This window comes from Hyaena hyaena, unplaced genomic scaffold (genome assembly GCF_003009895.1).
Source record: "Hyaena hyaena isolate Hyena2069 unplaced genomic scaffold, ASM300989v1 scaffold_823, whole genome shotgun sequence".
Lineage (NCBI taxonomy): Eukaryota > Metazoa > Chordata > Mammalia > Carnivora > Hyaenidae > Hyaena > Hyaena hyaena.
The window spans coordinates 462,569-482,735 of NW_024081456.1; the positions used below are offsets into that span (position 1 = coordinate 462,569).

A 20,167-nucleotide genomic window follows, 5' to 3' on the forward strand; every position below is an offset into this window, starting at 1 on the left:
CCCCCCCCCCCCCCCCCCGCTTGAGAGAACTCGGACACACTAGGGGCGCCCAGTGTCTCCGCGACGCTGACACCCAGTCGGGTCGAAACATTTAAGTCTACACCGAATCCTCGTTGTCCCAAGAAAGGGCAAGCCCAGGGCGCTGCGGCTGGAGTCGGCCAGCCCACCCTCCCCGGCCCCCCGCCAGGGAGCAGCCCTGCGGGTCGCACACACGTTCGGCCGCGGCCACTCGGCGACCAGGGCGGACCCTCCGCGGCGACTGGAGCAGCGCCCCGCTCTCAACCCAGCGCTCGCGGGCGCGCGCCTGCGCACAGCCAGCCGCCTCGGGCGCCGCGGCGCGTGCGCGGAGGAGCTGCCTACGGTCCGCACGCGCAAGCCCGTGATCTGCGGCTGCGCAAGACAGACCGCGCCGCCGGCGGCGTACGCGGTGCGAGGGGTCGGACGGCAACGTTAAGGGCCGCGCGCGCACGCAGGCACGTAAGCACGCACGCCCTGGAGAAGTGCCGCGTTCCGGCCGCTCACAATCGGCCCCGAGCAGGGGGAAGGGAGGCGCTTTCGGTGTCGGCACGGGCGGAGGGGTGGGAGGAAGTCCTACGGTGGCCGCGGAGGGACGGCGCTACGGCGCCCACGCTGGGCCAAACGCTGCCGGCCGCCGGGCGCGCGAACCCCGGGCCCTCCGGGGCGCCCTCGGACCGGGGCGCGTGAGCGGCCGGGACCCGCAGTCGCCGCGCCGTCGGCACCATGCGGCCGCCCTGCTCCTGGAGCCCCGCGTGCCGGGGGGGTCCGCAGGCCCGGCCGCCCGCACCGCCGGCCTCCCCCGACGCCGGCGCGGAGAGGGCACCTGGTGAGCGGCGGGCGGGCCTGCCCGGGGGTGGCGGGCGGCCGCCGCGTGCCGGGTCCCCGCCGGTGCTCGCCCGGCCCCGGAAGCCCGCGGCGCCGACGCTGGAGGACCGTGCGTGGGGGCGGCGGCGGGCGCGTCGCCGCCACGAGCAGGGAGCGGGCGGGGGCCCTGCGGACGAGGTCGGGCCGAGGCGAGCCGCCCCGGGGGTGCAGGACCCGGTTCTGGCCAAGCCTGCGGGAAGGGCTGGACGCGCCCGGCCGCCGCCGCCGCGGCCCTCGGCGCCGCCCCCGGGTCCCCGCGGCAGGCCGCCCGCGTGATGTGTCTCCTGAGCTCGTAACCAGTCTGGCCGCCCCGGTATCACACACCCTGTACTTGCATGTTTTTCCATCCACAAGTTATTTGGGCGACCCGTGAGTGGCAGTTACTGGAGAGCCACTGGGTATTTCTCCTTTCCTTGCGCCCAGCCTGTGGGCCTGTGACGACACCACCGGCAGCCGGCTGTCCTCTGCCTGCCGGGCACGGCCTCCAGCGTCCCCGGGGGAGCGCAGCGCTGCGGCAGCCCGGCTTCGCGGAGCAGGGATGGGAGGGTGACGGAAACGGCTCCAGCTTAACTCCCAGTGGGTGACGGCGCCAGGGTCCAGGCCCGGCAGGTGACCCCGGAGCCCCGCACCCCGCTGTCAGGTCCGCAGCACTTGGCGTGTCAAGTTGCTGAAGCCAACTCGTCCACGTCTGCGTCCCAGCGAAGCGTCCCCTCACGGGCGCGCCTGTGGAAAGAGCAGCCCCCCGGGAGCAGATCCCCCTGACCTAGACCCAGTTTCGCTGAGGCCCCAGGGCTGGCTGACTTCCCAGAACGGATGCACCTGCTCCCGTCGTCCCGGGGCTTACCCGGCTCCTCTTTGTCGCTTTCCTGCAGGCCACCGCCTCCTCCAGGGCTCAGCTGCTGGCTTCCAGGCCTAGGTGCCCATGACGCCTATGCTGACCACTGCCTGGACACCACCGCCGCCACGAGCTAGCACCAGCGCCCGGGCCCCAATGCCGGTCATGCCCATCCCGCGGCGGGTGCGCTCCTTCCACGGCCCGCACACCACCTGCCTGCACGCGGCCTGCGGGCCGGCCCGCGCCTCCCGCCTGGCGCGCACTAAGTACAACAACTTCGATGTCTACATCCGGGCGCGCTGGCTCTACGGCTTCATCCGCTTCCTGCTCTACTTTAGCTGCAGCCTGTTCACGGCCACGCTGTGGGGCGCGCTGGCCGCCCTCTTCTGCCTGCAGTACCTGGGCGTGCGCGTCCTGCTGCGCTTCCAGCTCAAGCTGTCGGTGCTGCTGCTGCTGCTGGGCCGCCGGCGGGTGGACTTCCGCCTCCTGAACGAGCTGCTCATCTATGGGATCCGAGTCACCGTGCTGCTGGTTGGGGGCCTGGGCTGGTGCTTCATGGTCTTCGTGGACATGTGAGGGGCACCGGCGGGCCTCGGCTCTGGGGTTTACCCCTCCCGTGGTGGTGGCTGCGTGCGTGGCCCGTCCCTCCCAATGGCGTAGGCCAGGGTCCTGTTCTCCCCGACCTGTCTCACAGGTGGGCTCTGCCACCACGTCCACCCCCCAGCACATGGGGGAGGGGGGCTGAGGCTGCTGCCTGAAGGGGCCGCTGGTCCCCCGCTGCTGCTAGTTTTCTGCTCTGACCCTCTTGGTGCGCTCACGGAGGTACGGCGCCTCGTGGCCTCCAGCCTGTGCTTCCAGCCCCGCTTTGCCAGGGCGGCCCGCCGGGCCCAGCTGTCCTTGGAGAGCCCGCGTGTCCCTGTTTCCTGTCCGGCACACAGGCGTCGGCCGTGGTGTGCAAGCGCCTCCTGGCCGGCCACGCCGCCCTTTCCCGTGAATCCCCAGCCCCTGCCCTGCCGTAGGGAGGCGTCGGGCTCAGCAAGCTGTTGTACCCCACTGCCACGGGGCTGCTCGCTCTGCCCTGGGCCACCGGATCCAGGCACAGCTCGCACACTCCCCATCTGTCACCCTGAGAGGTGCAGGGAGTGCTGAGTCCCAGGCCGGGTTCCCGGGTCTGGGTGGTTTGCCTAGATGCAGTCCGGTGGGGGCCGCAGTCAGCCTTGGCAGCTCCCTAGATCTGGGACCGGCCCCGGGCAGTGCCAGTCTGGGGCCGGCCCGTTTTCCTCGTGGGCAGGGTTGTTGACGATGTCAACTTGGATGCCATAGTCTCTTCAAGTGCGGATTTCTGATGAGGCAGCTTAACTCCTTGCCTGCTGGGGGGAGGGGCTCTGGCCCCGCTTCTTGTGGGGAGGGCTTCTGGAGGGGTGGCTGGAAGTGAAATGCAGTGTTTGGAGCTGACGTCAGAGGCCTGAGTGTGCACCGCAGACGCACGAGCCCAGCTTCTGTTTAAAAAGCACCTCATAGAGTTGCGCGTGTGCCCCAGGGCCAGGGACGGCCGCCCCGTGCCCCTGCCCTGGTGGCTGCTGGAGCAGCTGTGGAGTGAGAAGCAGAGATGCATGTGGAGCAGGAGAGAGCAAAGGGCTGGTGGGCCAGCGGGGGCCCGCGTGTTGCCCAGAGCCCTGGCTTTGGCCTTCTCTGTCAGAGGAGGACAGGATGGCCTGGTGGCTCAGGCGTCCCTGTGGGCCGCTCGGCAAGCAGAGGGCACCTTGAATAATCGCGTGGGGACACAGCCCCCTACTGGGGAGTGGCAGACCCACGCTTCACCCCAGCTCGCCCCCCCCACCCCCGGGTGTGGGCAGCGCCCCTTTGACCCTGCCTGGCCAAGCTGTCCGGTGGCCGGGGGAGCTGTTGGGCAGGCGGGCGGCACTGGGAGAAATTCCCAAGTGCGGGGGAGAAAGCAAGAGTGCTTGGCTGCCAGCCACGTTCTGACGCGCAGCCAGCTTCCAGATCGCCCACCCGAGGCCGCGGGAAGGAGCCTCCACGCAGTTCTGTCCCCCGGATGGCAGGCGGGGGCCCGCCCACGTCACCCCCTCCCAGCGCCGCAGAATCTTTTGCACTAAGTCTTGCTGTTTCCTAAAAGTTTTGTTTATCGTGTGAATTGACTTGGATTCGCCCAGAGCTCCAAGGTGGGCTTGGGGTGGGCGTGTGTCGGCGAAGTCAGGACGGCAGGAGGGGGCCGGCCGTGCCACCCAGGATGTGAGGAGCTGGCGTGCTGGACACAGAGATATTTCGGGTCTTGAGTGCCTGTTAAATTCTTTATCGAATTGAGCCACCTGCATTAAACTTATTTTTTTAACATGTTGATGGAGTGGTTGTGTAAAGCTCAAAATTTTATTCTTTTTTTTTTTTCTTTTAAGGATATAACCAACCAAAAATGTCACAGATGGCGTCTGTCACAATAGCACTGGGAACGCGTTAAGGCAGTCATCTCCCATGCCTGGGGCGGAGCAGGCGTGGTGGGCTTCGGTGGGCCCACCCTGACCTTGAGGTCCAGGGGACTCGGCCAGGATGGACAGGGGTGGCGGCGCCGGTGGGGGGCCCGGGCCGGGCCCACGAGGGCCGCCTTCCACCAGCAGACGGGTGGGAAGGGCCCGTACAGGGCGGTGAGTGGAAACAGGTCACAGAAGCGAGCACAGCATGAGCCCCGTTTCAGGGCAGGATACGTGTGCGCGGAGAAAACCTTGGCTGAAAACTCAAGTCTTGTTTAACCAGAAACACGGGGGGCGGGGCGGGCGCCCAGTGGACACAGTCTGCAGAGCGTGAGAGTCTCACATCTCAGGGTGGGGAGTTCAGGTCCCACGTCCGGGGGGGAAGACAAAAAGTGTAAGTCATCAAAAATACCTGGAAAGATGAGAGACTCATTATTACTTAGTGTCTTCAGCTTGTCAAGGTTTCCTAGCTTCTGTGCAGGGTCACCTGGGTCCCCCTTCTGCCACCTCATCGACAAGGGCCACATCCCTCCAAGCTGCCGTGGCCTCCCCGGAGAGGCCGCGCTCTGCTGTTTCCAGAATCTTGTGGAACTGGGGTCTCTCAGAAGAAAACAGTGCGAGTCATTTGGGGGTGTCGCTTTCGAGGGCAGAGCTGGTAACACCCTGGGGAGTGGCAGAGGCTCAGGAGGTGACGTTTGTCCCACCTCGGACCGTCCTCAGGGTGCGCACATGCACCCACGGGCGTGTGCCCTCAGCATGGGGACCTTCCAGGACGCCTGTCTTCCTGGTTGGAAGCGAGCTGGGGCTCCTGTGCCTCCAGCCCCGCGGGGGCCCTGAGAGCCGGCCCGGGTGCGGTGGCTCCTGGGTACCGGCCTGGGCGATGGACCGAGCAGGCGATGACCAGACTCGGTGAGCGTGAGCCCTCGGGCTTTGAGGTGCTGTCCAGTGAGAGAGCTTCCTGCCAGCTCCCACCCGCCTTGGCGCTGAGGTCACCCCTGTCCTCAGCCCCCATCTTCAAGGACGAAGCGCAGGGGGCCGGGCAGCTGGGAGGCAGGGGTGGGATCTGAGGTTAAGGAGCTGCCACTGGAGAGCGGTCCTGGCCCAGGGCCCGGGGGTGGGGCAGCTGGCTGGCTCCGAGCTGGGGGTTGGGGGGCTGAGGGCAGCTTCTGGGGGGAGCAGGCATCCTTCAGAGCAGAGGATTTGCTCCTTGCGGGCTCCTTGTCTTCAGGAAGAAAGGAATGGCCTGCAGGCCTGGAAGCTTCCAGGAGCCACAAGGAGGCAGGTGGGGGGGGGGGGGTCCAGCGGACACGAAGCGTGACCTGAGCACAGGTCCCAGGGCCATGCTGACAAATGGCAGGAGCTGGAGCTGGTTGGGAAACGGGATTCATCCTTACACAGCAGCCAGGCCTCTGGCTCCTGCTGCCTCCTCACCCCCAAGTAGCCCAGGCGGCCTGGGGGGGCCCAGCAGCCAGACCCCGGAGCCAGTGAACTGGGAGGGCACGGAGCTGCTCATGCGGGACTCCAGGTGGGAGAAGACGGCCCAGGGTCACCAAGAAGAGAAGGCTCTGTGGGTGGCAGGCTGTGCCAGTGACAGCACAGGACAGGAGGGAGCTGGGGGCAAGGGGACCCTTGGCTTGGGAACCTGGTCTGGGGGGAGGGGAGGCTGGGACTGGAGGCGGTGGGTGTGGGGGAGATGGGGAACCAGGCTGGAGGGTGGAGGTCAGGGTCGGGACAGAGGCAGGAGGGGGAGGGGGCGGGGGGAGGGGAAGCAGAGAAGCACTTCTCTTGAACAAAGGTTCTCAGGTGCAGGTGAGGGGTCTCCAGGGGCCAGAGCCAGGTGCCGGGACGCAGGAGGAGCCTCCGCGCCCACGCTGTGCCCTCAGCCTTGCTGTCCAGCCTGTCCCTTTGCTGACGGCCTCCCAGGGCCTGACTCTTCTGGCTGGTGTGAGGGACTATCGGGGCGGGGGAAGGGGGGCAGCCAGGAGGGGCAGTGATCTGCGAGCTTCCAGAAACCAGATGCTTATTCCGAGTGCCATTCAGGTCTGGTGCTGTCTCAAGCCTTGCGGGCACTTCGGGCAGCCTCCGTCCCCCATGTCACACCTCGAGAGACAGACCCATGTCCTTCCCCATCCCTGCACCCCCTCCCAGTGGGGGTCGCTGGCTGCATGTGGGGGTACAGCCCCGCCCAGGAGGGCAGCTGGGGTGGGCCAGGCCTGGCTCTGGAGCAGAGGGTGAACCCCTTGCTGCTGCTGCTGCTGCTGCTGCTGCTGCGGACGCGCCGGGCTCGCTGCACCATTCGGATGGTCCCTGACCTTGAGAGGTCCCTGTCGCTCCCAGCGTGTGATTGGATGAGGGAGCTGGCGCAGGGCCGGGCGCTCGGTGCTGATTCAGCCTTTTCTGGGGGAGGGAACGGAGGAGCTTTCTCCTTTCTCCCTCGTTGGTGCTGCGCTGCGCTGAAAGGGCCCCTCCGGGCCAGCTCCTCCAGGACCGCCTTTCCTCCCGTGCCCCGGAGGCTGGCCCGCTGCTCGGCACCAGGTTGCACGCCCGGCCAGGGAGCCACTTTCCAGAAATCCCAGCCGTGGGGCTGCCGCCTCCCTGACAGCTCCCTGAAGGGGGAGCGCCCAGCCCCAGCAGCATCCTTGCCTGGAGGGAACAGGGAGGGCGGAGGGAGCGCTGATTCAGCTCCCGGGCGCCCCTCCCCCGTCCCGGCGGGCAGCGTGCCCGGGCCTGCTGGCGGCAGCGTCACCGGGGGCCTCGGCAGGGCTGGGCTCTGCGCCTGGTGCTGGGGGAGGGCCTGCCGCAGAGGAGGGTGCGTGGTGAGCAGGGCTACCTGGGCCCAGGATGGGAGCAGGCCCTCGTCGGAGGGAGGGCAGAGCCCGGCTCCTGGCCCCGCCGCCGCCTCCCAGGAGCCCAGGCCAGACCACACCCAGACCTCCTCCGGCTCTGGCCAGCTCAGCCAGCTCACCCCCCACCCTGACCTGGGGCTGGACGCTTCCCCGGCCCTAGGGCAGGGACAGGATGCACTGCCGGCCTGTCCTTGACTCTGGACTGGCCAGCTGAGGGGGGCAGCTGGGGCCAGAGCCAGGCGGGCGTGAGCCGGAACCTCCTAGAGTCCAGCATGGGCTCGGTTTGCTCCTGACTGTGCTGGGAAGCCCAGGGTGGCAGGTGGCTGGGGGGCGGGGGCGCTGAGGGCAGGCCCAGGCCAGGAAGGTGCTGACGCCCTTGTTCAAGCTGGCCCTGTGAACAGGGTTGAGCAGAGATGGGGCCCTTCCTCACCATGCCCGTCACGGGGAGGGCTGGGGGCAGGCACCTGGGGGAGGGGGAGGGCCCGTGTGGGCCTGGAGGAGTCTGGAAAGGCAGGAGGGAGGCCCCAGGGAGATGGGGGTGGGGGGCGCTAGGTCGCAGGGTGGGGAGGTCCGTGTGTTTGCACAGGACAATGCCTGGGGCCCCCCCTCCCACCTTCTCCCGAGTTGGCCGGTGGGAGAGTGTGTTCAGACACAAGCCTGCAGGCCGATGTGCTGGTGTGAGAGCCGGGCGAGTGGCCAGGCATCGGCACGTTGACCGCCATCCATTCCCTTCCCCAGAACCTTCCTGCCTGGTCCTGGCTGAACCGCCGCATGAATATTCATGTGGAGATCAATCAGTCCCGGCCAAGGGAAGGTGCTGTCACAGGGAGAGGAGCAGTGTGCAGTCAGGTGGCCTCAAAGGGGGTGTGTCCCTGTGTGTGCCTGCGAGGTGCCCAGCCGTGGGGCGGGCTCTAGGTCGCCTGGGCACAGGACGGGGGCCGGGGCTGCGGGCCCTTCCCTTCCAGGGGGACCCAGAAGAGGCCTTGGGGCTTTTGCACCAGTTGCCACTGTCTTGGATGGGCAGGAACGGGACCTGCCTGCCCTCCCTGGGGTTGGGAGTCCTCCCCGCATGCACCCAGGGCCCACCCTGACCCCCGTGCTGCCTCAGGTGAGCAGAGAGGTTGGATTGCCAGGAGCCCTCAGTGGCCCGGCCGTGCCCCTGCTCCATTCTCCCACCCCTGGGTCCCCAGGACTCTCCTCCCGCACGCACGGCACAGGGGCGGCCCTTGGATGACAAATGGGCTTACTTGCGCTCAGCCTGCTGTCTCAGGGTCCCCGGCTCCCTGGGGGCAGCGCACCGGTCTTGATGATGGCTCCGCCTGGGGTGCGTTCAGCCGTGCATTTCGGGGCAACCACGGCCCCTCCAGCCGCTGTGTGGCCGGGGTGCGTGTTTGCGCCTGTGTGCACCCCTGCGTGCATGCGTGTTTTCTGTTCACCCAGAGACAGAGCGGGCGGGGTGCACAGGTCCTGGCCCGGCCAGCCGGCACCGGCGCTTCCCCCAGGTGCTCTCAGGGAAGCCCCCCGTGCTCAGGTCCCCGTGTCCCAGCCTTGAAGACAGACTGCTGGAGACAGCTGAAACCCTTCCCGCCTTTGGGTCAGATGGTCCTGAGCCGATCCGCACGAAGGGCCTTGTTTCTCAGACGCTGTGCTGTGCCGCGGTCCCTCCTCTCTGGGGCCAGCTTTTCCTGCAAGATCCGGGAGAGGAAAGCCAGAGGACGGGCTCACGGTCCGGAGGGCCCAGCGCTGCTGGATGCGCTCTTCCCAGAAGGGGGGGGGGGGGGGGCAGCCCGGGGCAGGTGTTTCCCGCTGGTGGAGCTGCAGAGAGGAAGGTGGGGGACTCCTGATATCCCCAGACTGCCCCGGCGGGCCAGAGCTCTGGGTGGCCCTCTTCAGGGAAGGTGCTAGAAGCCAGGGGCCGAGGCTGCCCTGGGGAGATAAGATGGCCCTGGGACAGGGCAGAAAGGCCTTTCATGGCCCAGACCTGCCCCAGGCCCTGACCGCAGGGGTAGGCGGCCCGACTCCGGGGGTGGGCGGACAGGGTGAAGGGCTGTCCGCTTGCAGTGCTTCCCCCGATGGCCCTGCGGCCACCGCTCTGGAGGCTGTGAGCCTGGACCGTGCAGCGGCAGAGTCGGTGTCCTGTGAGGCCGACTTGTAGCTGCGTCCTCCGGTGGTGAGAGCGGCAAGGGGGCTCTGGGGTCCCTCCCCTGAGGCTCCTGCCCACGACCCACTCCGAGGCCCCGCATCCTAACGTCTTCACCTCGGGGTGACCTCCAGGACAGCATGTTCTCGTGCCTGTGGGCCCTTGACACTTTCTGAGTGACCGTGTACAGGGTCCCTCAGTGCCCGTCCTCATCGGAGTGTCCCCCTCCAGAAGCGTCCACAGGGGTGGGTGCCTGCCTCCTGCTGAGCTCTCTTGGGAAAGGAGCCGCCACCTGGGGCCTGGCCCCGGGGCCCTCGCACTGGTCTTCCCCTGTGCCTCCCCGGCTCTGCCTCTGAGGCCTGCTTCGGGGCAAGGTGTGCCCGGCTCTCACCCGTGTCCTGCGGGGCCCGGGCTGTCCCCCAGCTGCCGCGCCCGCCCCGGCGTGACCGGGCCAGGCTCTGCCGTCCCTCCCGGGAGGAGGGGAGTCAGAGCAGCCTTCTCGGGAGCAGGAAGCTGCAGCTGCTGAACAGCTGCACAAAACGTTGGAAATTTAGGACAAAAGAGGAAGGAGATGGGAGCATCCGATTTAAGCTGAGGGGAGGCGCGCAGAAGCCAAAACGGTGCTGCCCTAATTCACGCACGCGGAGAGCGGAGAGCCACGGGCTCCGCCGCTGCGGCACCAAAATACTCACCCAGTTTCCTCCTGTGTAAGGGGTCCGAACTCGCCTCCGAGGACTCACAGATGTCCCCGGGCCCCGTGGGGCGCGGCCTCAGATGGCCCCGGTGCATGGCGGTCCGTCGGGCTGCCGAGTCCCGGGCTCTGGCTGCAGCCAGCGCGTCTGACCCGCGGGCCCGGGCTGAGGTGGCCCCAAGTGCACGAGGCCCCGCGCCGGGCGGCCCAGCGGACGGCCCGCCAGGCTCCCGCAGTGCCCCACCAAGGCCGCCTTCCTGGCCCCCGCCGTGCCCAGCGGTGTGCTCCTGTCACCTGGCGGGTCAGCTCGGTGGCATCCTGGCCCAGGTTCTGGCTGCAGAAGGTGGTCCGGCAGAAGCAGAGGCTGGGGTCGTGGGGGGGCCAGGCGAGCCCAGCAGTTTCCAGCTGCCACCTGAGGACCCACCCTCGGCGGTGCCGCAGGGCCCAGGGCGGGCGAGCAAGCCAGCGAGTGAGGGGCCGCCGCGCCCCAGCACCCGCGTGGAGCTTCCGCCCCCTTCCAGCCGGGAGCGGTCACCAGCTAATTTCATGCCCAAAAAGGAAAAGGCAGGTGGGCGCGGGTGGGCCTCCCACCCACAGCCCCTCGGGGAAGGTTAGGGACCTGGTTCTCATTGTGCCTCAGTTACAGACACGCCCTGACTGACCAGCAAGGGCCTGGGGTTTGGGGGAGGTGGGCTCCATGGTAAATGGTATTAAACCCAGCGGTCCATCCAAGCGGTCAGCGAAATGCCCCCGGGAAACCCCCTCCCTGGGTGGCTTTGTGGAGAGGGAGAGGGAGAGGGTCTGCACCTGCTCAGACGCCTGCCTGGAGCCAGGTGCGCCCAGCCCAGGAGGGGCCCAGGCAGGGGCGGGGCGGGGCGCGTGGGGAGGGCAGGTTCTGCCACGGGTGCGGGGGGGGGGGGGGGGGGCAGGGCTGCATGCCCTCAAGCACCTTCCCTCTTTCCGTGAGTTGGATAGAGCTCTCTATCTGGCTCCCGCCTCTAGTGCCCCGTGCTCACTCGCTCTTTCAAATAAATAAACTAAGAAAAAACCACAAGGTTCCCGGACCCAGCAGACACAGGGCTGTGGCCGTTCCCGGTGGGCCTGGGGGACTTGTCCAACAGCACAAAGGCCAGGCCCAAGCTCAGGCCACACCTGGTGACCAAAAGGCCCACTCTGGCCCTTACCCCAGGCCGACCACCTCATTTGAGCAGCCTGACTCTGAGCCACCAGGTCCTCACCCAGAATCTTCCAGGACCGGGGTGCCTGGGTGCCTTAGTCAGTTAAGCATCTGACTCTTGACTTCGGCTCAGGTCATGATCTCACAGTTCACAAGATCGAGCCCCACATCGGCTCTGCACTGACAGCACGGAGCCTTCCTGGGATTCGCTGTCTCCCTCTCTCCCTGCCCCTCCCCTGCTCTCTCAAAGTAAATAAACATTAAAAAAGAAAAAAGAATTTTCCAGGACAAAAGACAGATGGCAAGGATAGTGGCCATGGCCAGCAGGGGCCTGGGCGGCGGTATCCACGGCGCCTCCCCTGCAGCCCCAGTCACCGCCGGGCCAGACAGCCGGGTCCTCAGGGGGCAGGGGCTCCTGCCCTCCCGTCTGCCACTCTTGGCTTTTTTTCCTGGGGAAGCCAGACTGTGGCCACCTGAGGGGGCCCCACGGGCCACAGGGCAGTTGGAGACATGCCCACATGGCCACACACAGGCCAGGGAAGAGGGACGGTGCACATCCCTTTCTCCCCTTCCTGGGGGGTAAGGTTGTGAGCAGGGCCCCCCCTGGGACGGCCACATGGAGTGACTTCTGGACTTGCCCCGTCGGCCCACCAGCCCCCCCCCCCCCGAGTCCTGGAGAGTCTACATGAGAGTCTCACCAGGGTCAGGGCTTGGTGTGTAGAGGCCTGGGGCCTCCTCTGTGCGCCCGTCTGAGCAGGAGAGGGCCTTGGCTGGAGGACTCGATGGCCGTGGAGGGGAAGGAGTGGGCACCACAGCCGGGTGTCCCACCGTCTACCCCTCACCCCCCATGCTCCACGCCACCTCCGGAGGCCTCTATCTGGGGGTCAGGCCGTGCCTGCGGGGGTGCCCAGGGCTTGGAGGGGGCATGCCCGGCACTGATGTGCCGTCAAGGCCACTGGACACTGGCTCCCAGTCGTAGGGCTCAGTGGGGAGCCCCACGGTGAGGTTTCAGGTGAAGCCACGGAGAGGAGCCCCTGCATTAGGGGACTTAAACCTCACACCCTCTACGGACAAGGTGAAGTGGCCCTTCGAAGGGCAGCGGGGGACGGAGGGGAGGGTCCAGCAGGGTTGGAGGTCAAGAGAACAGAACTGATGTGTCCCCTCCTACCCCCAGAGGGAGGGCTCTGCTGGTGGACACACCGGGGCTCGCTGCGCAGACCCCACCACCTCTGGCTGAATGGTTTTAGCCTTAAGGGGCCCCCAGACCACCAAGGGCCGGGTTTTCCTCGCAAGACCAGACCCAGATTTGAACCTGAGGGGCCCGGCCACCCTCGGGCTGTCTGGCAATGGTGGAAGCTCCCGGCGAACGAGCCGGCACGTGCAGAGCCCAGGCGCGGCGTTCCACCCGGGACTGTGCTCCCTGGGGTCTGGGGTTGGAGCCGGCACGTCCCCATCCATCCCCGAGGGCTCCAGGCCCACAGCCGGCGACCCTTGGGTCCCAGTGTGGAGGGCAGGCCAGCCCGGGCCCAACGGTGCTCCCCACGGATCTCAGCTCAGATCCTAATGTGCACAGTGGCCACGTGGGGGGCCCCGCGCAATGCTGATCCTGGTTCAGCAGGACAGGGGCCCGGGGGTGGGTGCAGGAGGGGCAGCAGGCAGGGGGGACCAGCGGCAGCGTGGCTCCGGAAGTCACTAGGTGTTTGTGGAGCAGGGCGGTTGGGCCCCGTGGCCTGACGCTGGAAGACTACTGGAATTGGGGCAGCGGTGGGCATGGTGACGGCAGGGACCCTGCATCCCCACAGGCTGACCCCTGGCCTCATCTGGGCTGACTCCCGGGGCCTTGCGACTCCAGCAGGAAGTGCCCAGGGGCCCACACGGGAGGCCATGTTCCCCCAAACTGGCCCCCAGCAGGCCTCCCGCCCAGCGCCCTTCCCCCCGGCTCCGGCTCCTGGGGTCCGCACCCGCTCAGCCCTCCCCGGACTCCGGGGCGTCCCAGTGGGTCCCGTAGAACCCAGCAGCCAGGAGACCTCTTTGCGGCCCCTCCCCCCCCCCGACACTGTCTCCAGCAGTGCGACCCCTTAGGTATTTCCCATCAGTGGAATCTGAACACCATTCCGCTGTAAGAAAGACCACATCTGGTGGTCGCACCGAAGGACACGGGTGGCTTTCACCCCTTGGCCGCTGGGGACAGTGCCATGAGCGTGGGGTACAGATAACCCCTGCTTCCCATGTTGTTTCGTACCCACAAGTGGACGTGCGGGACTGTGTGCCATTCTGCGTGCAACCCCGGAGACGGCGCACCTCTAGCGGTAGCGGCCGGTCCCTTGCCGCCGGCGCCCGCACGGCTGGAGGAGGCTCTGTGTCTGGCCACACAGGCTGGTTTCCGGCTCCCGCTCCGCGTCGTACCGCGTGAAGGACCCTTGCGTGCACACAGCGCTTTCTAGCTTCGTTTCTAACTGACTGCACCCCCACCCCCGCTCGGACAGAAGCCCCAGGACCGTGCCCTGGCGCCCCTTGCCCCCCAGCACATCCAGGGCCAAGCACCAGGCCTGGCACGCAGCTGTGCTCAGGGATGACCTGGTCTGCCTGCTCGGGGGCAGGCGAGTCAGCCTGTTCACCCCCCGCCCCCCCATCGCGGCCAGGGGCCTGGCCTGCAAGCCTCCAGGGCTGCCGGAGCTCAGCAAGGCTGTCTCTTCACCCTGTTTTGGGGCCTGATTAGCCCATCTGCTCACGTGTAAGTGCATCCATTCCTATGGCGGCCTTGAGGGGGCCCAACGCTGTGAGAGGCAGTGGGGGGTCGGGACAGCTTCCCCGAGGACCTGAGAGCACCTAAAGGACCAACCAACCAGAGTCCACTTGCCAACACGGAGTGGAGGTATCCCAGGCAGGGGAATTGCGGGTGCAAAGGCCCTGCGGTAGGGGGCACAGAGGGATCAGCCAGCACAGGCGGTGGCCTGTGTGCCACAAAGAGAGTGTGGAGGGCGGCAGGAGGGCCGAGGCTGGGGAGCGGGCAGAGGCCGGCTGCTCGGGCCTGGTGGGAGCTCACTGAGGCCCTGGTTAGCCCTTCTGTCCATTTTGGCTGCCCCTCCCCCTTCCTCCAGGCGTCTTGCCTTGGACCCCGCGCCAGTCCCCAGCTCCTGTGTCTGCAGGGCAACCAGACTCTTCCATCAGAAAGTGTCCGGTTGCAGAGATCACCCGCAGGGGAGCACCGGCCGGCCTGCAGGGCTGGAACCCCCAGACTCTGTTCCCAGGCTCGCTGCAGAACCAGCCTGACCCCCATTCCAGTGTGGGGGCAACGGCTCCTGGCGTGGGGCTGGCGGTGGGCGAGGGGTGCCCGGCAGCGAGAGCCAGGAGCCCCCACCACCCGCACGCTACCCCGGGCTTCTGACTGAGCACGGCCATGACACCCCAGAAAGGGGTGCCAATGACCACGTGTGCCCTTGTGTGCATGCACCCCATGGGGACCCCAGCTGGTCCCCAACGGGGAGTGGAGGGGTCCAGGATAGAGGGGCTGCTGCTGTCTCCCGGGGGTTCCCACCGGGCCTCCCGAATAACCATGGTCAGGACAGAAATGCCAGGGGGACCCGGAGGGTCTGTGACAGACCACGCCGGCCTCCAGAGAGGTTTGGCTGCGTAGGAAGGTGAGGGGGGAGGGGCCCTTGAGGCTCACAACATGCTAGCGCCTTCCATTGTCCTTCCCTCCTGCAGGAATGCACAGGATGCTCCCCTGGGGGCAGACCCTCGCCCTCCCCTCCCCACCCGCACCTCCCGAGCTCCAAGTGCCAGGGCTTCCCGGGGAGGGGCGGGGCGGGGCGGGCCGAAGGTTGACCACAGCTGCCCAGTGCCGTGCTGGGCTTTGGCAGGAAGGTGGGCTGGGTCCGTGGGGTCCCTGCCTGGTGTCCTGTGCCTTGTCACCCAGGGCGGCCACGAGGTGTGGGTGGACAGCTCCTGCGCTCTCAGTCCCGTGGGCCCCACCTCCCCTCAAAGGCTCCGCAGCGCCACGCTGGGGTCCTGCACAGGCGCCTGGAGGGGTGCAGGCTCCACCATCGGGTGGGAGTGTTTAATATTAAAAGAGGCGGTGGCCTCCATTGGAATCCCAAACTGGGGGTGGGGTGGGCAAACAGCTGCCTTCTAAAACTGGGGATCTGACCGCGGATCCGGGTCGGGGTCTGCGGCGGGGGAGCCCGGGGTCGGACTGGGGACCCCCATCAGGCCCTGGCGGCCCGGGGGCTGCAGGGCGGCCCTGCACCGCCGAGTGGGCGCTAGCAGGACCCTAACAGAGGGCAGCGGCGGGCGTGTGGGCAGAGGCGGCCGCGGGGCCTCGCCGGGATCTTCCCTCGGCCAGGGTGGAAACGGAGCCTCACCCCTTTTCTGGCAGCCGCCGGGGGTCGGGGCTGGGCTCTTCCCTGACTTTGCCGCGCTGGGAAAGCAGGGGTTCCGGGAAAGCCCTCCCCATGGGGCTGGGGCAGAGTCCACCTGGGGCAGCTGCTTAGGGAGGGTTAGGGTTTCCTTCGGCCCCAGTAAACTCCTCTTTGGATGATAAAAGAGGCTTCCTCCCGAGAGGATGTAAATACCACGGCACCAAAGGGCTTTCCCGTGTCCTTGCTGCTGCGCCGACAGGCAGGAGTGGACAGGCCAGCAGGGCCCTGCGCGCATCTGGGGTGGGGGTGCCGCTTTCCTGCTCCGCCACTTCCAGGGCTGTTCTCATGCCAGCAGTCGGGGCCAAGGGTCCGACCCCGGGTCCCCTGCCTGCTGCTTCCCTTCCGGCTGACTGGGGGATCCTGACACTCCACGGGCGGGAAGGAGGCTCCCAAACCCAGGCAGGTGGGCGGGGGCTCCGGCCCTTCCTCAGCGGGACACAGCACCCTTAGGCTTCCACACTCTGCAGATAGGTACGGCCACCTGACCTGTGCCAGGCCCGCCGTTGGGCCAAGGACAGGGTGGTGGGCAAGATGGGGAGCCTGTACTCGTGGGGGCAGGGAGAAGGGACTGTGAATGTCAGGGGTGGATTAGCATTAGCACCGGGTCGGGTCAGGGAGAGCTGGCTGGCAGTGGCCCATCTGGCTCTTTTATATGGGAGCATCGGGAAAGCCCAGGCTCCAGGCATGAATGGCAGAGACCCAAAGGAAGTAAGTAGTCTCAGGGACATGGGCGTGGGGTGGGGGTGGGGAAGGTACAGGCACCTGGAACGGCAGGTGCAAAGTCCCTGGGGCAGGAGGAAGCCAGCAGTTGGAGGGCCCGTGCAGAAACCGGGGCGGCTGGAGTGGGGTCAGGATGCTGGAGCTGCACGGGGACCAGGCAGGGGTGAGTGTGGGGCGGGGACCCAGGCCATTGCAAAGACCTGGGCTCGAGTCTTGTGTGGGAGGGAGATGGGGGGCACTCAGGGACCCGAGCAGAGGGGTGATGTGATCTGACATGTTCAGAGCCACCTCTGTGCTGCTGTGCGGTGACAGCCCTGGGCAGGGGACGCAGGGAGCCCAGCTGTGAGGCCGCTGCGAGGAGAAGGGGGGTGGACCAGGAGGGCAGCGGGGAGCGCGTGGATTCAAGAAAGGTGACCAGGAGGGTCCGAGGCCGTCAGGCCTGAGCTGCCCGAAGGCTGAGCTGACATTCCCCGAAGCAGGGTGGCAAGGGCAGGTCTGGGGCACCAGGAGCGGCTCTGTGTGGCCATGTCTGGGCGGCACGGCCATCAGCCACCCAAACGGGCGGGAGTCGAGGAGGCAGCTGGCGGAGCGAGTCTTGAGTTCCGTGTGCTCGGTGGGCCCTAATCCTCGGGGAGACGAGCCTCGGATGGAGGAGGTGGGTGTCTTCCAGACTGGGTGCAGCTGTGCGTGCAGACCTGACCGCTGCATCTGGTTCCGAAGTCCCTTGGTTCGGAGGCCCAGGAAAAAACCATGGAGGAAGCACAGTTTGGGGGGGTGTGTGGCCAGGGGAGCCCAGGGAGAAGGGTTCTCCCCCACCGCCCTCCTCTATGGAGCGCCCCCCGCAGGTTTGCACGGAGCACACAGCCAGCTGCAGGGCAGCAGCAGCACCTGGTGGGACGCCAAGGACTACTGCCGACCGAGGGGGACAGACAGGTGGCCGGGCACTGGTTCTCGGCCTGGCTTCCACGCACAGCCGGGCCCCCACTCCTACGACCCCACCTCGGCGGCTCGGCAGTTTGCAGACTTCCGTGACCTCCCTCTTCCCCTGCAGCCTGATGCCCTCTGCCCCGGCTCTAGGACCAGATGCCAGGCCAGGCCTTCCCGAGCGGGGAAAACCCTCGCTGGCACCTCAGAGGGGCTGCGGTGCTAATCAGATCCCTCAGGAGGGGGCTGTGGCCACCGGGCGGCCATATCAGCCCGCGGCAGGCTGGCAGTTCACAACGTCTGACTCACAATGGAGGTGCACAGGCCCACACCCTGGGTGGGTTCAAGTCTGCCCCGCCTGCCGGGAGCCCTGGCCGAGCAGGCCCCAGGCTGGCTGCGCTTTCTTCCTGAGCTGCGCTGTTCCCGTTAGCAGAACAGGGGTAGAAAGAGGGCTAACCTCACAGGACCATCGCAGCATAGTTAGCACTCATGGAGCACGCACAGGGCACGCACAGCATGCACGTGACACGCACAGGACACGCACAGAGCAAGCACAGGACACAGGATGCACACAGAGCACGCACAGGGCACGCACACACAGAGCACGCACAGGGCACGCACAGGGCACGCACAGGACACAGGATGCACACAGAGCACGCACAGGGCACGCACAGCACATGCACAGCATGCACGTGACATGCACAGGACACGCGCAGAGCAAGCACAGAGCACGCACAGGGCACGCACAGGACACAGGATGCACACAGAGCACGCACAGGGCACGCACAGCACATGCACAGCATGCACGTGACATGCACAGGACACGCGCAGAGCAAGCACAGAGCACGCACAGGGCACGCACAGGACACAGGATGCACACAGAGCACGCACAGGGCACGCACAGCACATGCACAGCATGCATGTGACATGCACAGGACACGCGCAGAGCAAGCACAGAGCACGCACAGGGCACGCACAGGGCACAGAATGCACACACAGGACACAGCACACACAGCACATGCACAGAGCACGCACGTGACACACACAGAGCAAGCACAAAGCACACACAGGACACAGCATGCACACAGAGCACACACAGGACATGCACGGCACACACGCAGAGCACGTGAGGCACTCCGTCAGCATCAGCATTTAAATGTGAGTGTGCAGCGCACTCACACCCAGAGGCCCAGAGCCTGCAGCAAATCCTGTTACTTACCTTCGGGGACAGGAACAGGTTTCTGGTCATCTGTTGTCTTTTAAAAACTTTTCAATGGTTTCCAAACGTTCTCCATTAAAGAAGAAAGACTTTCTTTGAGATTTAGAAAACAGTGATGGAAACAATCAGATCTTGCAAATACGTGAACCAGCTCCCCAGGTGAGCAGGCGCCCCGCAGGCAGGCAAGTGCAGACAGACGCCACCCACGCCCCGCCACCCACGCCCCGTCCAGGGAAGTGGTCACCCCTCCAGACCCTCTGTGGGTCCTTATCCACGCAGTGACCCCAGTGCCGGCCATGAGAGGGCCTCAGGAACTAGTGGATGGCTTCTTGTGGCCTGGCCCTGGGCTGGAAGTGCTCAGACACTAGGCTGTCCCTGCTCACGTGTGTCCTCTGTAGAAGCCCAAATTTCGCAGGGGCCGGAGGGTGTCTGTGCGGCCAAGATTCTCAGCAGGTTGGATCCGGTGGGGTCCTGAGGCCCCCAGCCTCTGCCCCCCCCACACCCCACAGCCTTCAGTGGCACCTATGCTGAGCGGGCAGCCTGTGCTGACAGTTCACCTCCTGGGGCGCGTGACCACGTGCGAAACGACAAGCCTGTGTCTACTGGGTAGAGGCCCCTTGGACAGGCCAGACTGCCCCTCGGGCCTGGCAATGGCAGTAGGCTGGACTGGTCCGGGGGTGAGGGGCCCTGTTTAGGTCTGAGCGGGGTTCTGGGGTGTCCCAGACAGTCGCTGAGAGCTCACACCCAGGCTCCCAGAGGGCACGGCAGGAGCGAGCTGGTGGGTGTCTTCTGTGCAGACTTCCAAGTTGGGGTTGGGGTTGGGGGGGGTCAGTGTATGATCAAGGTGAAGGACCTACCGTGTGCTTGGGGACAGAATTTCTTGGGCTAGCTTCTGACCATTGTCCTAGGAACGACCTTGGCTAACTGTCTTGCAGGGCTTTAGCCCTAGCCTCTTACCCCCAAGGGGTCCAGAACATTCTCTGGGAGGGTGAGTGGGCATTTTGTTCTTCGCGTGAGCCGCCTCCTCCCGGTGACCCCATGCTCAGGATCACTGTTTTCGTACCGCCACCGTCTCCCAGAGGACCCTTGTGGGAGGAAGGGAGCCAGGCTGTCTCTGGCCTGGGAGGGCCACTGTGGCCTGTCCTCTCCCCAGACTCCAGATTGAGAAGGGGGTCTCTGTGGGGTCCTGCAGGTGTGTGGCCCGTTTTACTTAAAGGGGCTCCTCGGTCCCCAGGAACGTGGCTTTGGGCAAACCTGGAGTCGCGGCGGGGGGGGGGGGGGGGGGGGGGGGGGGGCCGGCGCGAACGAGTAACAATAACGCGCCAGGGCGGCCAGATCCAGCCAGGCCTGAAAGCAGCGCCGGCCCAGCTCCCGGCCCGAGCGCGCAAAGCCCCGGGGTCCGACGCCAGGTTCGCCCAAAGGCGCTCCCGCATCCCCGCTTTCCGCGCCCGCCCTCCCGCCGGCAGCCTCACGGGGCGCCGCCTGGCGGAGGCTGCTCGGTGCTGGCTCGGGCGCCGCGGGGAGGGGGCGCTCCAGGGCCCCGGGGCTCCCGGGCTCCGCGCGAGGCCCGGAGGGCGGGGGAGGGTGTGGGTCCGGGCCGGACGCGGGAAGCGGGGGAAGGCGGCGCGGAGGGTCGGAGGGGCGCGGCCGCCCCCGCCCCCGCCCCCCGCCGGCCCCTCCCCCGGGCTCCCACCTGGCGGCGGGCGGCGCGCCCCAGGGCGGCGAGTGCGCGCGCGCGGCCGGCGCGCTGTCCCTTTAAACGGCCCGCGGCGCCTCCCCGCGCCCCGCCCGCCGCGGTGCGGCCGGTGCTGGGCGAGGCCGGAGAA

At 67.0% G+C, this 20,167-nt stretch overlaps 1 protein-coding gene across 2 annotated transcripts; it reads left to right on the plus strand.

Moving 5' to 3' along the window:
- The first annotated feature begins 402 nt into the window (after positions 1-402).
- On the plus strand, positions 403-3,251 carry TMEM250 (transmembrane protein 250). 2 transcript variants are annotated; one of them, XM_039219672.1, is made up of 2 exons: positions 403-473; positions 1,755-3,251. In XM_039219672.1, the coding sequence occupies exon 2, from the start codon at positions 1,805-1,807 to the stop codon at positions 2,291-2,293; it is 489 nt and encodes a 162-aa protein (XP_039075603.1). In that variant the 5' UTR covers positions 403-473; positions 1,755-1,804; the 3' UTR covers positions 2,294-3,251. The 2 variants fall into 2 exon arrangements, with proteins under 2 accessions (XP_039075603.1, XP_039075601.1); XM_039219670.1 differs by lacking the exon at positions 403-473 and adding an exon at positions 512-844.
- Positions 3,252-20,167: the final 16,916 nt, after the last annotated feature.

Coding starts and splice junctions, on each gene's coding strand:
- TMEM250 (XM_039219672.1), top strand. CDS start 1,805: ATGACGCCTATGCTGACCACTGCCTGGACACCACCGCCGCCACGAGCT.